Consider the following 14,645-nt stretch of genomic DNA (forward strand, 5'->3'; position numbering starts at 1 on the left):
TATCTATGTCATGGAAGAGAAAGAAAGGCTGAGGAACCGTTCTGAATTTAAAACCAAGGGGATATGATAGTTAAAGAGGAATGGGTGATCCTGGGTTGGATCTTAAACTAAAAAAGTATTATAAAGAATATTATTGGAACAATTGGATAAATTTAATACATATTGTACCTTAAGTATTGATGTAAATTTCCTGATTTTGATTTTGTGTAAAAGAATATCCTCATTCTTAGGAAATTCACAGTTGGGGCGCCTGGGTGGCTTAGCCAGTTAAACCTCCAACTCTGGATTTCGGCTCAGGTCATGATCTCATGGTTCATGATCTCATGGTTCCCCACGTTGGGCTCTGTGCTAACAGCATGGAGCCTGTTTGGGCTCTCTCCCTCCCTCTCCCTTGCTCGTGCACACCTGCGCATGCACACACACACACACACACACACACACACACACACACACTCTCTCTCTCTCTCTCTCTCTCTCTCTCAAAGAAAACAAAACAAAACAAAAAAAACACAGTGAAGTATTTAAGGGTAAAGATGTACAATGTGTGCAACCCACTCTAAAATCACTCAAAAAAAAAAAAAAGAAAGAAAAGAAAATCAGTATGAACATGGAAAAACGCAAGCCAGGAGAGAGACAGAATATTAAAACAAATGCTCACATCCGGTGAACTTGAGAAAACAGTACACAGGAGTCCTCTGTACTAGTCTTGCAGGTTTTGATCAGCTGAAATTATTTTAAAATACAATGTAAGGAAGAGAAAACAGCCAGAGGCGGGGGGTGCCAGGTACAGAGCCTTACATGGTGAAGTAGAAAGAGCCGTGACTTGGAGACGAGGTTCAAACCCAGCTCTACCAACTGCAAGATACTTAAAATCCCTCGACTCTGTCTCTTCACTCCAAAATGTACGTAATAATAATGCCTTGCTCTTAGGGTTATCGAGAGGACTAAATGAGGCAGTCTATGAATCTGGCGCATGCCAATGTATTATTCTCATATTCTGCAAGTATATGCTGCTAAGGGTCCTGAAGTGATAAATACAAGCAGAATTCTTACCCCTACACAGCTTTTACTGTCGTTAAAAAGGTGGCAAATAAATAACCAAAACAGGCAGACATATAATTACAAGTTGCCATACATTCTATGGGGGTCATGGAGTTGTGGCAGGAGAACTGGGGGACCGTACCGCATATGGGGGTGCGGGGTTAGGGAAAGCCTTATTGAGGAAATGGCACTTAAGCCAAGACTGACGAACTAAGAGGGAGGGGTTGACAGTGGTGGGAGCAGCAAGGGCAGAGGCCCTGAGTGGGCAAGAACTCAGTGCAGGCAAGGAACTGTGACATTCTCTCCTCTGTGAGAGCATTTAGAACTCCTTGAAAGCTCCTTGAGGTGAGGGGCCGTGGAGCACGCGGCACAGATTGGACCTCCATTAGTGTTTGATGAGTGAACAAGGGAATGGGTATCCCTGGGTTTCAATATTTGCCATGAGGAGATCTACCCTTTCCCAGCCCTTCGCAGTACCCTGTAACAGAAAGGAAGGTTTCTTTTGAACTTGCAGCTCTGGCATTTACCCCTCTGTGGGCAATTTGCTTAGATCACAGAGCTGGAAGGGACCCCAAAAATCCCACGCTCCCACCTCTCGAGTTGGAAGGAAGGAGCAGAGGTCCAGACTCAGGACAGACTTGCCAGAACCCATAGACCCGGTTGGGGGCCCAGTTCTGGTGCCTTCCCCAGCCCCTCAGCCTGCCTTGTTTATTTGTTCAACAAGTTTGTTTCAGCCATGGCACAGCCTGTTCTGACACTGGAACATTTATGAGATGAGCCAAAAAATCACAGAAAAATGGTCTGCTCTTGGAGCTAAGGGGCGGGGCAGCCAGGGTGGGAGACAGGTTTCAGGCCAGCTCTGGGGCAGAGTTCTGGCTTATCCTTTGCTGTCTTTTTCCCTCCTGCCTTGGGAACCAAAGGGACTCCAGTGGGATTTCCCGCCTCAGTTTCTCCAGGACCATGATGTGGGAAGACTAGAACATTCGACCATAACATTTCCAGTTCTCACCTCCACCCTCATTAGCTCCATTCCAAAACCCAGCTTCCACCCACTGAGTTCATGCCACAGCCTGATGCACCCGATCAGCCCAAGGATGGAGGAGGTGCACAGTAGTGGCACTGACCTGCCCCCTCTGCCTGCAGTGTCCTCTTTCTCTCTGCTTGGGGACTCTAGCTTATCCTTCCAAATGCAGCAGTCATGCCGCCATCTCTAAAACGAACTGACTCCCGACATAGTCTGCTAGCCACTTCCCAAATTTTAAAAAGCCCAACCGTGGCAAACGAGATAGCCGAGATGCTGATTTCTTTGCTTTTGTCTGACTGGATACCTACTCGGTGTCGTAATGCTAGTTCTTATCTTGTGTTGATCAAAAGCATTCATTTGCAGTTACATAAATAATCAATTACCAAAAACTTAGAAGTGAATAATTAATAAATGCAGGGGCTTTTTTGGCTGACAACATAATTTATTGAAACCTTAATTAAGCCTAGGGTGGGAGAGGGGATGGGGCTAGGATGACAAAAGGAGTCCGGATGGTAAAAAGGTGACTCTAAGGTCCTATGCAGCCCTTTGATACACATGGCTGCCTCATTTCCCCCGAAGGCCTGGTACATAGTAGATACTCAGAAAGTATTCGTTGAATGTATGAGTGTGTGAGGATGATGACACTCCCTAGCCCCTGGGATCATTCCCTTTCTGCCCTTTTACTCCAGGCAGCTCCCCAAGAAGCAGAGTCTGGCCAGCTGTGGGAGGTGCTGTTCTCCTTCACTTCCAAGATTAGCTCAGACCTTAAAAATCACAGCACGGCGCCTGCTCCTTCCATGCCAAGGAAAACAGTAGATGTCAGAAGCCTCCTTAGGTATCTGGAAGAGAACAGCTCCTTCTGCTCCCTCCCTTCCTTGTATGAGGTCATTGAATCAGGATGACAAAGCAAACAGTGACATGTGTTAGGACTTGTTCCTGCCCTGATTCCAGGCTTCTCCAGCCCCTCCCTCCTCCCAGTCTTCAGAATGGCAGCCCTAGGTGTGGACAACTAACTGAACTAAACTCAGTCCTTGGGATCCTGGGAAATGGGTGCTAGTTAGGAAGCATCTTCTACAGTGGTCAACAGAAGGTCCTGGAGAAACCTCAGTAAAACAGGGAACTGGGATATTAGCACCACTGGACATTTGCACAGACGTTTCCCAGGCTTCAGTGTGCTCTCATCTATTCTCATCTGAGTTACGGAAAGCAATGCTTCTCCGACTTTGCAGATGAGAAAACTCATTTAAGGTCAGCAAGTTAATCAGGGCTACATGGCTCGAGGGTCACAGAGCCAGACTTGAAATGAATTTTATGACTCTAGTTCCATCTTCCCACCTCATGACAATTCCTTGACCTTCAGTCATTGGTACACCTGCTTCATGCTTTTTGGCTATTGCATGCCACCATACTGTTATTTACTTAACAATTTTCTTTAGATAAACTCAAAAAATGGACTTCCTTCTAAGCAACAGTATGTATGCACCCGTATATATGTATAAATAATATATGTATATATTTGTACGTGTAACTGCTAAAATTAAACATTTTTATCCTCATCCCCAAAAGTCAACTCCTAGATAACACCAGGGATGCCAGTGCACTCTTTGAGAAACTGTCCAACTGTCTTCCATCAACCTTGTGTTACTAAGGACGGATCTTCCCAGGCTGGCAGCCAAGTGGCTGCCCTTGTTGAAATGCCCCACCAGTGGGATGGCTCAGGGCTCACACTGTTGTTAGGGCCGTGCCTCAAAAGCACAGAGTTACTAAATCATGGAGGATAAGAAAGAGATCATGGAAGCCAACTCCCAAGGGGCAGGGCCTTCTGCCAGTCACAGCCCTAAAGATGAAAGGGGGCACCATTCAGAGACATAAAGATGAATCAGAGGTAGTCCTGACTGTTAAAAAAAAATTTTAATGTTTATTTTTGAGAGAGAGAGAGAGAGAGAGATCACAAGCTGGGCAGTAGCAGAGAGACAGGGGGATAGAGGATCCGAAGCGGGCCCCACATGCTGACAGCACAAAGCCCGGCGGGGGACTCGAATCCACGAACTATGAGATCATGACCTGAGCCGAAATCAGATGTTTAACCAACTGAGACACCCAGGCGCCCCGGTCCTTGCTCTTAAAAACTCAGATCTGACAAACATAAACAACCGAAAACTAGAAGGAATAAGCAAAGGGTCTAGAATCAGAGAAACTCTAGACTTGGTTCCACCATGAACTTGGCATGCCTTTGGGCAAGTCACTTCTTGTTTCTGAGCCTCAATTTCCTTAAACAGAGATGATAACATCTCTTCTTTTTACCTCTTAAGACTAACAGGAGATTCATTTCTTTTTAAAACACATCAAAACATCAAGCTGTGCCCCTTAATCATATACAAATTTTATTTGTCAATTATACTTCAATAAAGATGGGGGAAACGGGTGTGAAAAGTCCTCTGTTAAAAAAAAACAAACCGTAAAGCTGTAATATAACGTGTAAGTACTAAATAGATAATGCCCAAACTCCTCCATAGAATTGGCATCACTGCTGGAGAATGACTTTCTCAAGGTGAAGTGAAGCACCAGCAACGACAGGTGGGGAAGAGATTTGGAGAGCACCCTTTGAGCCTTACCAGCATCCCTGACTTCCTGCTCTCAGATCACGGGCCCAGGAAAACATTGGTGAACTGAACCAGCTCGCTGCGCATATCTCTTGCAGAATCTTTATTTTCTTCTCTGATTTGTAGTCTTTCTTCTGCTTTGAAACATTTTCTTCTGGCTTTCTGCCCAGCGTGCAAGTTGACTGCATAGTAATGGGTCTCTACTGCCCTCTTGTGGCTGTTCTCAGACACAGCTGCATTGACTTTTGAAGGGGTGTGCGTGACAGCCTGAGGAAACCAGAGCCAACCCTCAAGATCAAGATTTTCCAGGGCCAGCAGAGGACTTAAAGCCCAAATTAAAGCCAGCTGCTGGAACCCAGAGCTCCTTGACGGGAAAGGGTAGTTCTGCCCGGTTTTGCCCCAAACAGGACAGGAATCCAGGCGGTCTGTCTGCATTAACCCTACTAAAACCATCAGTTCCTAGATTGTCCAGTTTGTCTGAAGCAAGATGTTGGAAATGAAGGCAGCTCTGAATCACCTTCTCTGCCCAGATGATCCAAGAATAGAAAGGGCCAGGACTAGAACTTCCAAACTCCACTCATTTAAAGCAACAGATAACTGAGTCCTCATTTCGTGAGTAGGTGCCACGGGGTTTGGGGGGGGGGGAGGTATAAAATAAAATAGAGAATTCCTGTTCTCAAAAGCTCATAAAGCTTACACGTGTAAATAACTCAAAGCACACATATAATTAACAGACACTGGGGCACTGGAGTAAGGGTCGTGTACAAGGCTGCTGAGGGAAGGAGAGATTCATGACGACCATGGGGATCAGGGTTTTCTGAAGGTAGTGAGACTCAAGCTGGACTTTTTTTTTTTTAATGTTTATTTTTGAGAGAGAAGGAGAGACAGAGTACAAGCAGGGAAAGGGCAGAGAGAGAGAGGGGAGACACAGAATCTGAAGCAGGCTCCAGGCTCTGAGCTGTCAGCACAGGGCCCGACGCGGGGCTGGAACTCACAAACTGTGAGATCATGCCCTGAGCTGAAGTTGGACTCAAGCTGGACTTTTTAAAAATGACTGGCATAGGGGCGCCTGGGTGGCTCAGTCGGTTAAGCGTCCGACTTCGGCTCAGGTCATGATCTCGCAGTCCGTGGGTTCGAGCCCCGTGTCAGGCTCTGTGCTGACAGCTCAGAGCCTGGGGCCTGTTTCGGATTCTGTGTCTCCCTCTTTCTCTGACCCTCCCCTGTTCATGCTCTCTCTCTGTCTCAAAAAAAAAAAAAAAAAATGTTAAAAAAAATAAATTTAAAAAAATAAAATAAAATAAAAATGACAGGCATAAGCAGACATGAGCAAGGAAAACCACAATGAAACTAACAACAGCTACATTTGGGGGGAACTGATTATGTGTCAAGCGCAGCTAAAAGGTTTTATAGATATCTGTTATTTAATCTCCACAAGACTATGAGGCATTATTTTCTCAATTTGATAGACAAGGAAACCGAGGCTTAAGACCATGTACAGCAAAACTGATAGAAAATATAGGAAGAAATAAAAGCAAAAGGTGCACTTGAGGAAATAGTCTATTATTACTAGAGTATCAGGTACACCGGGTCAGGTGGCAGAAAGGAAGGGATAAGGGCATATGGGGTATATGATTAGAAAGTACACCAACCCTGTAATAAGGGTTTTAAAAGCCTCAAATGAATTTAGACCTCAGCTTTTGGATACTGAAGAACATTTGAGATTTCAGAGCACAGGATTCTGCTCAGGGATGCATTTTAAGATAACTCAGATGTATGAAGGAGAGCTTGGTGATACGGGGATAAGAGGAAGGGAGCTCTGTGAAGAGTCATGGGATAAGGGGAGCTGGGATCAGGGCAGTGGTCAGGGCAAAGAGATGAATCTTAAAACCTCTACATCCAGAAATTGTTAAGACTGACTTGGGGGAATGAAGAAAATGGAACTACCTTTGGTGGGAACCCTTGTCCCCTCCCATGCTGAGCTCTCCAACCCACCTCTCAACACCAGGTCTTACTGGAAGAAGGGAAACTTCTGGTCTCCCATGGAATGGAAGCCTCAGTCCCACCCTGGACCATGGTTGTGCCAAACCTCTAAGACCAAGCAGGCCAAAGTCACTCCAAGACCAGAGAAGAAATCTTGAAAATTATTCTCAATGCCCACATCAAGTGAAGAATCTCAGGATCAAAGAGCAGCCTGTCACAGAAGAGACCATGCCAGTTTGATGCTGTGACCTACTTCCCAAAGGTCAGGGAGAGTTTTATGTCATTTCCCAGCAGTCTGTCAAACCTGGTTGGGTCCAAACAGGGTTGGATCAAACCCTGTATGGGAATACCGCCCCCGCCCCCTGCCCAAGGGGCTTGGATTCCTGCTTTTGACTACCATGGGGCTGGGCTGGCGGGCTTCCCTCTGGCTCCCACTCTCAGGAAGCCGGCCACAGCTGCTGGCTCCTTGTCACACCATATCCGGAAGGTGGCAGCATTTCAATGGTAAAGCAACAGATGCCGAGGCCCTGGCTAACAGCTTCAAAGTTTGTTGAGAATTGTGTCATATTTCCCAAAAGAGCTAACTCCATCCAGTTCCAGAAGTGGTAACGGGTAAAGGCTTAGGCTACAAGGAGACAGTGAGGCTTCATAATTCCTATCCTAGATTGGGGAAGTTCCAGGGAAAATATTTATAGCAGCCACTCAACAAACATTTGAATGTACCAGACACTGGGCAAGCTCCTTAGAAATTTCCTAAAGCAAAGAAAGAGACTTGTTTTAATGTTAACTATATACCCTTTTTTTCTCTCCAGAATCCTGCTCACTATGGCACTACTTTATCTTTTTCTTCCAATAAGTGAGGCCCCATACCACAAAAAAGTGCTCCCAATACCAAAGAAAGGGCAACTAGCTGTTCAAGACTGGGGTCTGCCTGCAAAATTCCCACCTGCCACCTGGTCTTTAACCCCACCTGCTGTTGGTGCCCCCTGACTTTTAGGTCCATCTAGTGGAAGACTGCAATTGTTTTCCAGCCTCTCCTACTAAGATGCAGACTTCTAGATCTAACTACTTTCCTGACATCTTTACTTAGATGTCTCAATGGGACATCAAGCTCGACTTGTCCAAAACTGAACTTTTATTCTCCTCTGGCTCTACCCCCTCCTCCCAGCAATCCGTCACTCAGTCTCAGCTACTGCACTTTTCAAAATATTGCTAAGACCCATTTACCTCTCTGCATTTCAATCTCTACTTAGTACAAACTGCCATAATCTCTCCCTGGTGTTCTGTAGCAGGCTTCTAACCTGGCTTCCTGCATCCTCTTGATCTCTTCCCTCCTTCCTCCGCACTGTAGCTTGGGTGTTCTTTTAAAAACCCAAATCTGGGGGTGCCTGGGTGGCTCAGTAGGTTGGGCGCCCGACTTCGGCTCAGGTCATGATCTCACAGTTTGTGGGCTCAAGCCCCGCGTCGGGCTCTGTGCTGACAGCTCAGAGCCTAGAGCCTGCTTCGGATTCTGTGTCTCCCTCTCTCTCTGCCTGCCCCGCTCAAGCTCTGTCTCTGTGTCTCTCAAAAATAAATAAACATTGGGGCGCCTGGGTGGCGCAGTCGGTTAAGCGTCCGACTTCAACCAGGTCACGATCTCGCGGTCCGGGAGTTCGAGCCCCGCGTCGGGCTCTGGGCTGATGGCTCAGAGCCTGGAGCCTGTTTCCGATTCTGTGTCTCCCTCTCTCTCTGTCCCTCCCCCGTTCATGCTCTGTCTCTCTCTCTGTCCCAAAAATAAATAAACGTTGAAAAAAATAAATAAATAAATAAATAAATAAATAAATAAATAAACAAACATTAAAAAAAAAAAAAAAGTCTGGGGGTGCCTGAGTGGCTCAGTTAGTTAAGTATCAGATTCTTGATTTCTGCTCAAGTCATTATCTCATGGATTGTGAGTTCGAGCTCTGCGTCGGGCTTTGTGCTAACAGCACAGAGCCTGCTTGGGATTCTCTTTCCCTCTCTCTCTGCCCCTCCGCGGCTCACCTGCTCTCATGCATGCTCTCACTCTCCTATTCTTAAAAATAAATAAATAAACATTTAAAAAAATAATAAAATAAAAACCCAAATCTGCTCATTTCACCATCACTAACACCCAAATGGCTTCCCGCTGCCTTTTAAATATAAAGGCAGATGTGATACAGAACTCCTGGGGAGGCCAGGACAGCTGACCAGGGATACTTTGCTTTTAATTAACCTATTGTGTTCTTGCTGTAACAGTATTTTTTATAATAACTAATAACCTTATTTTCCTTTCTATGATAAGGAGACTGGGTCACCTTGATTCCCAGTAACCATAAAACTACAACCTCCCAGTTCAGGAAGGGATAACTAGCCTTTCGAATAGAAACTTCAAATATCCATGAACTGAGATATTTACTTCTTAAATTTCCTGTAAGGAACACCCTGAGCCAGATGGAACCTTGAAGATGAATTAGCCTAGAGCAGGGGTTGGCCAACAACGGCCTGAGGGCCAAATCACGCCTGCCACCTGTTTTCATAAATATTTACTGGAACACAGTCACACTCACCCGTTTGTGTCCTGACTATGCTGTCTGCACTCCAATGGCAGAGTCAAATGCTTGTGACAGAGACTGCATGGCTTGCACAGCTTAAAGTACCTGGCCGTTAACAGAAAAGTTTTGCTGACTATGCTCCAAAGGTTGGGCTGCACGTGAAAGTCACCTGGAGTGCTTTTTAAAAGGGCTCACATCAGAGGTTCTGATTAAACTGATTTGAGGTGGAATCTAAGCACTAATATTAAAAACTTAGAAACAAAAAATTTCCCTCAGTGACTCTAATATGCAGCCACAGTTGAGAATCACTGATTTGATCTAGTCTCCTGTCTCATAGATGAGGAGTCAAGCCTATACGCCAGGATTTGTCTCCTGTTTGTAATGAGCAACAACTACTAATATCTACAAAGCCCTATACAGCACATCCCTCTATATTATCTCACTTGACTCTTTTTTTTTTTAAATATTTATTTATTTTTGAGAGAGAGAGAGAGAGAGAGAGAAAGAGAGCAGGGGAGGGGCAGAAAGAGAGGGAGACACAGAATCCAAAGCAGGCTCCAGACTCTGAGCTGTCAGCACAGAGTCCAATGCATGGCTTGAACCCACAGACTGTGAGATCATGACCTGAGCCGAAGTCAGATGCTTAACTGACTGCGCCACCCAGGCACGCCTCTCATTTGATTCTTAGGACAAATCTGAGGTTCAAAGAGCAGGAAGCACTTCTGTCCCTGCTTCACACATGACAGAACCGAGGCTCAGGAGATTTAAGTCATGTCCCCCTAAGTCTCCTATTTAGTAGAGGGAGCTAAGACTCACGTGCATGTCTTCTGAATTACCGATGCTCATTGTACAAGTTACGTATTTATGACTTATTTTGGCATACGGAGTCCTATTTGCTGTCAGGGTCTCCAGAGCATTTAGAAACCTGCCTTCCTAAATAGACTATGCTCTGCAGAGCCACTAGGATTCGTCATGGTCACTGTCAGGGTAGAGAAAGAGGGTAAGGATGCAGGTCAGGGGAGAGGATGCATGTAGGTGTATATCTATAGATCCCATCTCTGTGCCCTCACTTAAACCAGAGCAGGTGTATTTTTACCTGTTCAAGCATTAGGATCCCACATACAATTGTGTGAATAAAGAGTTCCACCTTTGAAGACCACTGACATGGCTCGGACCTTTGCTTACCGTTTCAATCCAAGATAGCAAGGTCACTCTGCCCCCAAATTCCTGTCACTTCTTACATCAAGTTCTTCCCTGTTGGTCTTAACGAAGTCCAAAAGAATAGTTTCTCATAATATCAATATAGGTACTGTTTTTTGAGAAATGAAAGGCATTACTTTCAGCAGACCAGACTTCCCACATCTGACAGGGTAACTGACATTTCTTGTTACTGCTCCCTGCCTCACTCACACATATCATGTAATGCAAAATATATAATATATACTGTATAAAAAAAGGAAAATATCACCCTCATCCACTCTCTTGCTCGGTCACAGTGTTTCTCCTGACTACTCACTGGGTCTGCTTCCAGCCTAATCCACCAACTCTCCACCTTGCTTCCACTCTGAGGCTTTTCCTTCCTGTGGAAGGGAGGCATTCGTTAATGTCGGGGGCGGGGGGGGGGCGGTGGTTGGGGGCAGGGGATGCACTGGGGGAGAGAAGACATCTTCTCGCATTTCTCTGTGTTTCTGAGAGGAAGGAAATTTTATTCTCCTCTCCACAGAAGTGAGAAGCCCCATACTGGACAGAACACACCCAGCTTTCCATTCTAAGACCTTATTTGCACCTTTCCACAGGAGGAAGAGAAACTAATCTGATTGATCTGAGTCCAGGACATTCAAAGGACTGAGTTTTTATCAGGACTGGTGCCTGAGTGCACAAGGTGTGCCACGGTCCCGGACTGCATCCTGATAAATCAGGGTCTGTCCTCAAACCTGGCAGTGTGAGGGGGTAGGAAGCTCTCCCTCTGTGTCTACTTTCAGTTCCAGGAATGACAGGGACACCCAGGGTCACACCATGGCATGACCTCCTATCTCAACACTTATTGGAGGAGGAGGCCATATCAGTGAATCCTAGAGCCCAACTGCCAGAAGCACCCTATTCCTCAGAAGCACAGTTCCTAAAACTTAACGAATGAAAGACACTGTGGCCTTAAACATGAGACATCTTCACCTTCTCTTTTAATAGAGTCATGTCTCTCACTTTACCAATTCTCAAAATATATGGTTTCTCTTTACATACATACACAAACACTTTTAAACATAAATGCCAAATTCAAAAGAAGCAGAGGAGTAGATAAATTTCTGGAGCCACAGAATGGGAGAAAAGGCCAGTCACCAGATTTTACAAAAGATCACCTGAACTCCTTCTCTGGACATTCAACTTGATATATTATCCTAAATATCCCATGTCACATGGTCCACAAGTCTTCCTTTAGGATTCTGAAGCAGTCAATAGCCATACTTGTCATTAAGATGGGTCCTGCCATCTCCGCTTTGGCCTAGATCAAAGTATAAAGAAAAAAAAGAAATACATTCACTTCTCCAAAGTCAGGAGGGAAAAGATACCCAGACATTAGTGTCCGAAAAAGTAAAACAGACAAAGAGGTTTCTTCTATTCCAGAACTCTGCCCTTTGGCATATGATTTCAAAACATGGTCGTCTTTTCATGTCTACCTTCACATTTATTAGCTGATAAAAAGCAAACATTTCTAGTACCAAAATTTCTGTTAACTACTAGTGTATGAGAAACTTGATCCATAGAAAAAGCAACCTGTGATAAGCTTATGGGGAGCAAGCACCTCATATACTGCCTTAAGTGCGTGTGTATGAACATAAGCTGTATACTCTCTATAGAATGCAATTCACAATCTCAAAAATGTTTATAGTCTCTCATCCAGTATGTTAACTTTTACGACTTTTTTTTTCTACACACACAACTCTACACTTGCAAAATTATGTTATGTTAGAGACTACTTACTGCAGAGTTGTTTATAATAGCAAAACTTGAAAACAGCAAATATTCACTGAGGGAACTGGTTAAATAAGTAAAGGTATATCTATACCATAAAAAAGAACTATGCTACAAGAAGAAAGAAAGAAAGAAAGAAAGAAAGAAAGAAAGAAAGAAAGAAAGAGGAAGGAAGGAAGGAAGGAAGGAAGGAAGGAAGGAAGGAAGGAAAGAAAGAAAGAAAGAAAGAAAGAAAGAAAGAAAGAAAGAAAGAAAAAGAAAGAAAGAAAGGGAAATCTATAAATAGATACGGAAGGATATCCATAGAGTGATAAGTACAAAACAGTAAGGTACAGAATATGCTTCTATTTGTGTAAAAAAGGTGGTGAAATATCATGTATTTTATTGTTTACACAGGCATTTCACGTGACACATATAAGAAGTCACAGAGGGGCTCCTGGGTGGCTCTGTCTGTTAAGCATCTGACTCTTGATTTCGGCTCAGGTCATGAGCTCACAGTGAGATTGAGCCCTGAGTCAGGCTCTGTGCTGACAGTGTGGAGCCTGCTTGGGATTCTCTTTCTCCCTACCCTCCCCTCAAAATAAGTAAATAAACATTTTTTTTTAAGTCATAAGAAAGTGATATTTTGTTGGCTTTAATGGAAAATACTGAGTAGCTGAGGTAGAACCAGAAGTTGTTGTTTTTTAACTTGAAAGAAATTTTAAAATACATGCAGAAGAGAAAAATACAATGAACCTCCATGTACTCATCACCCAGCTAAAACAATTATCAATATGTGGCAAATCCTGCTTTGTCTACTACTCCTTCATCCTCTGCTTCTACTGGATTATCTTTTTTTTTTTTTTTAATGTTTATTTATTTTTGAGAGAGAGAAAGAGAGGGAGGGAGGGAGGGGCAGAGAGAGGTGGAGACACAGAATCCAAAGCAGGCTCCAGGCTCTGAGCTGTCAGCACAGAGCTCAACATGGAGCTCAAACTCATGAACGAGATCATGACCTGAGCCAAAGTCAGACACTTAACCGACTGAGCCACCCAGGCATTATCTTAAGGCAAATCTCAATTATCATTCCACCTGTGAACCTTCTGTACACAGTCCTAGAAGAACTTTTTCTAAAAAACATAATTCACACTTTGAAATAATTAATAATTTCCTAATAGTATCAAACATCTGGCTAGTATGCAAAATTATCCAACTCGTATGTAACTTTTTTAATAGTTGTTTGTTCCAGGGGCGCCTGGGTGGCTCAGTCGGTTAAGCGTCTGACTTCGGCTCAGGTCATGACCTCATGGCTCGTGAGTTTGAGTCCCTGCATCAGGCTCTGTGCTGACAGCTCAGGGCCTGGAGCCTGCTTTGGATTCTGTGTCTCCCTCTCTCCCTGTCCCTCCCCTAGTTGTGCTGTATCTCTCTCTGTCTCTCAAAAATAAATAAATGTTAAAAAATTAAAAAAAAAAATAGTGGTTTGTTCCAATAAGGATCCAAGCAGAATCCACAAATTATACTTGGTTGATGTATCTCTTTAGATGTTTTACTCTACCTGTTCCCCTAGAAGGGAGAATTTTCCCACTTCATACTCTTATAAAAACTTCACATTTTGAACCTTAAACATACATTACCTACTCAGAAATATAAATAAGTCTTAAGGAGAATAAGTCTCAGAAGAGAAGAAAAGTAAATACAATCTACCTTCAGGTGGGACCCACACACAGTAGTCTGGGTCATCTTCTGGATATCTGGAGGAAAGTGTTGCTGGAAGCTGCAAAGAAAACATAAGTTATTTTACTGAAAATAATTTTAACTCTAAGAACTATTATCCCTATGCCTGTCAGCAAACAAAAACTAAGAGCAGCTTCCATTAATTACCTTCGCATAAGTAACCAAAAAATGGCAGAACATCTCTGAACCTTGACTTTTTCCTGTAAAGCCTCAACAAGTTGATTTTCAGCCAGTGAGAGTGAGTGAGGTTTTTTAAAAGAGGCAGTTAACAGAGATATGAGTTCTAATGGTATGATCTCCATACAGGGAATTTTGGTATTTGTCTTTTGAGCTAGGTGGAGAAAAGAGTTAACAGAGCAAGCCTAACTGCTATCCTTTGAAAGGCCTGTTTGCAAGGCTGGCCCTCGCCTAGTTTCTGGGGACTTGGATTTCAGGAGAGTTCCTACTACCCTGATAAAAGTGGCTCACTATGCCTAAACTGTCTGTAAAAAACAATAGGGTTCATGCTGAACATCTACTTTCCTTCTTGGAGAATGAAACTGGAGTACATGCCAGGCAGGAGGTACCCATATGATCAGTCCCCAGTGGGCACTGAGTCTCTAATGGGCCTCGCTGGTTAGCAACATTTCACAAGATGTCACAACTCACTGCTAGGGGAATTAAGCACATCCTGTGTGACTCGACTGAAAAAGGACTCTTGGAAGCTTAGCCTGGTTTCCTCAGACTTTGCCCCATGTGCCTTTTCCCTCTGTTGACTGTGCT

General features: G+C 44.1%; 1 protein-coding gene across 4 annotated transcripts in view; it reads right to left on the reverse strand.

Annotated features, from left to right (window-relative positions):
- The window catches only part of SLC4A1AP (solute carrier family 4 member 1 adaptor protein), a 43,112-nt gene that overhangs the window by 1,796 nt on the left and 26,671 nt on the right, over window positions 1–14,645 (reverse strand). The window contains exons 13-15 of one of the 4 annotated variants that reach the window (XR_006960261.1): window positions 13,854–13,923; window positions 11,558–11,700; window positions 4,308–4,935 (exon numbers count right to left, since the gene is read on the reverse strand). Coding sequence is in view for 1 of the 4 variants with exons in the window: in XM_047068986.1 (XP_046924942.1) it covers window positions 11,651–11,700; window positions 13,854–13,923 (120 nt within the window). In the remaining 3 variants the exon portion in view is untranslated. Of the gene's footprint in view, window positions 1–4,307; window positions 4,936–9,871; window positions 10,781–11,365; window positions 11,701–13,853; window positions 13,924–14,645 lie in introns of those variants that run through there. The other 3 variants (XR_006960260.1, XR_006960262.1, XM_047068986.1) reach the window with 3 other exon arrangements.

Source organism: Lynx rufus, unplaced genomic scaffold, assembly GCF_022079265.1.
Source record: "Lynx rufus isolate CCGP_SWC_20201006 ecotype Redwood Valley unplaced genomic scaffold, mLynRuf1.p SCAF_8, whole genome shotgun sequence".
NCBI classification, from domain to species: domain Eukaryota; kingdom Metazoa; phylum Chordata; class Mammalia; order Carnivora; family Felidae; genus Lynx; species Lynx rufus.